Consider the following 2,100-nt stretch of genomic DNA (forward strand, 5'->3'; position numbering starts at 1 on the left):
GCTCTAAAATGTATATGGTAATGACTAATTCTCCTTCATATGATTAATAATTGAACAACTGAAGTGTATGCTACGTAAATTACGTGCCAATAAAACTGTAAAAAACAAAAAGAGTTACAAAGGTGTTCAAACCCTAACCATCCTCAATTCAATATCTAGAATTTTCTCACCTTTCCGGATGGGTCGGTAAGCTTCCAGGAAGTACGGCTTAAGGTATACCTCAAAGAGATTGCCAGTGATGCCTTCCACTGTGTCATCGATGGGCAGCACATGGATACGTTTGCCATACTTCACGTCAGGGCATGGCTGAATGCTGAGGATGACAAGCAGACTCCACATTACCAACCACACTGCAGCCCCAAGCACTGGGTGTCCGAAAGGGCCTGGCACAGAGAACTGACAATGAGTGAAAGAGAAAAGGCAGGGATGGCTTTAGGTGAAGAGAGGAAGGAGAATAATGGGAACATGGGCAGAGAATAAGCCAAGCAGAACTAAGACAAGTCACACTGAGGCAGGGTTGGTTAGGGGAACTATAAGAGGCCGATAGGGCAGTCCAAGGCAAGTTACACATTGGGAACCCAAAAAGAAGATATACAGAGGGTTTCAGTTAGATAAATTCAGGGGTGATCCCTTCTGGCAATCTTGGTTTTCCAGTATTTTAACATTACAAGAAAAGCCTTAATTTAACAAGTATCAAACCAGCTGGTCAGAGTACCCTCAATGAACTAACACACTCCTAGAAGCTTGATTTACCCTGGCTCCAACACTACCTCTCTTCTGGATTAACAAAAGACTTGTTAGGCTCCCACCTTTCTTGTCCACATCCTTTTACCCTAGCCTGAACATTAGCAAACTGATGTAGACAAAAGTAGTAATAGCTTCTGGGGATCATGTAACAGACGCGGTTCTCAAACAGTATTCTAAATCCGGGCTAAGGTGTGATCTTAAATTGCTAATAGGTAAAAATGAAGATGCTAAGAAAGTCAAAGGAAAGCTAACTTGTCCGAAGTCTTAAAGTAGAACTAAAACCTAAAGACTTCCCAGAAGCACAAATCTTCCTGATTTCTTCCTCTTCTTTTTTTTTAAATAGCTACCAAGACTTCTGTGTTAGTTCAGTTTAAAATGCAGGTTGCCTCTGGCCTCCCATCCATGAGAGGCCACGGACTCCGTCCTCACCTGATAACATCCCCTAGACGTACACGAAGATTATTCCGAACAACTCTGTTCATCCGAATCTTCTCATCTGAACACGTGTCGTCAGAAAGGACAATACACACAGCTTCCCGCCTCTTCTTTCCTTTCAGCAACACTGTGTCACCTCGGAACAACTGCAGCTCGTCCATCTTGGGCTGGGGAAAGAAGGTTAAGGCCTTCGGGTCACTGGGCAGAAAGGAGGAGGAAGCAGCCCCAGAGGTTGGATTCCCAATAAACCCCACTCTATCTGTGGTCACTGCAAAAAAAAGGGGTGGGGGGAAGAAACCTGGGAAAATCCCTCAGTTAAATGTATTAAGAAAGACTAAACTGCGGACCCAACTTACCTGGGACAAGGACACCACACTGTTGTCCTCATTGATGGCTTCATCAACAATTAACCGATTGGGACGGTTCTTCTGTTTAAGAATGGCTGTTGATAAATCATCACCTTTTGAACTAGAAAGAGGAAATTAAGTCAATTTTAATATACACTCCACAGTCTGAGACCCCACGAATCTCTAAACCCCAGTTAGGAAAAAGTGAGTGGATACATTAAGTTGTCCCTACACCAAAAATCTTAGCTGAGAAAGTCATGAGCGGCGATATCTAGGGCAAACTATGATCTCCACTATAGCAATTCTTGGTATACCAGGCACTGATGTCCCAGCTGTTAAGGCCCAACATCGGGAAAACTAAGGCCTTAGAGAGCATCAATAGGAGACCTAACCGAAATCAGAAGACAAAAGTAGGCAGTGGATGTATGCATACATACAGTGGATGTATGTATAGATTGTGATAAAAGCTGTAAGAGCTCCAATAAAATGATTTTTAAAAAAAACAAAAGAAAAAGTAGTCATTAAAATGTAGGGCTCTACATGGAAGAAGCACACCAACCTATGCGATCAC

General features: G+C 42.8%; 1 protein-coding gene across 1 annotated transcript in view; it reads right to left on the bottom strand.

The window, feature by feature from the left end:
* LOC101651199 (valosin containing protein) overlaps positions 1 to 1,659 on the bottom strand; it is a 10,992-nt gene extending 9,333 nt beyond the window's left edge. The window contains exons 1-3 of the mRNA XM_030885390.2: positions 1,539 to 1,659; positions 1,177 to 1,349; positions 171 to 313 (exon numbers count right to left, since the gene is read on the bottom strand). Of these exons, the coding sequence (XP_030741250.1) occupies positions 171 to 313; positions 1,177 to 1,343 (310 nt within the window). The 5' untranslated portion in view covers positions 1,344 to 1,349; positions 1,539 to 1,659. The remainder of the gene's footprint in view (positions 1 to 170; positions 314 to 1,176; positions 1,350 to 1,538) is intronic.
* Positions 1,660 to 2,100: the final 441 nt, after the last annotated feature.

This window comes from Echinops telfairi, unplaced genomic scaffold, assembly GCF_000313985.2.
Source record: "Echinops telfairi isolate 266 unplaced genomic scaffold, ASM31398v2 ScPeMD7_25;HRSCAF=90, whole genome shotgun sequence".
NCBI lineage: Eukaryota > Metazoa > Chordata > Mammalia > Afrosoricida > Tenrecidae > Echinops > Echinops telfairi.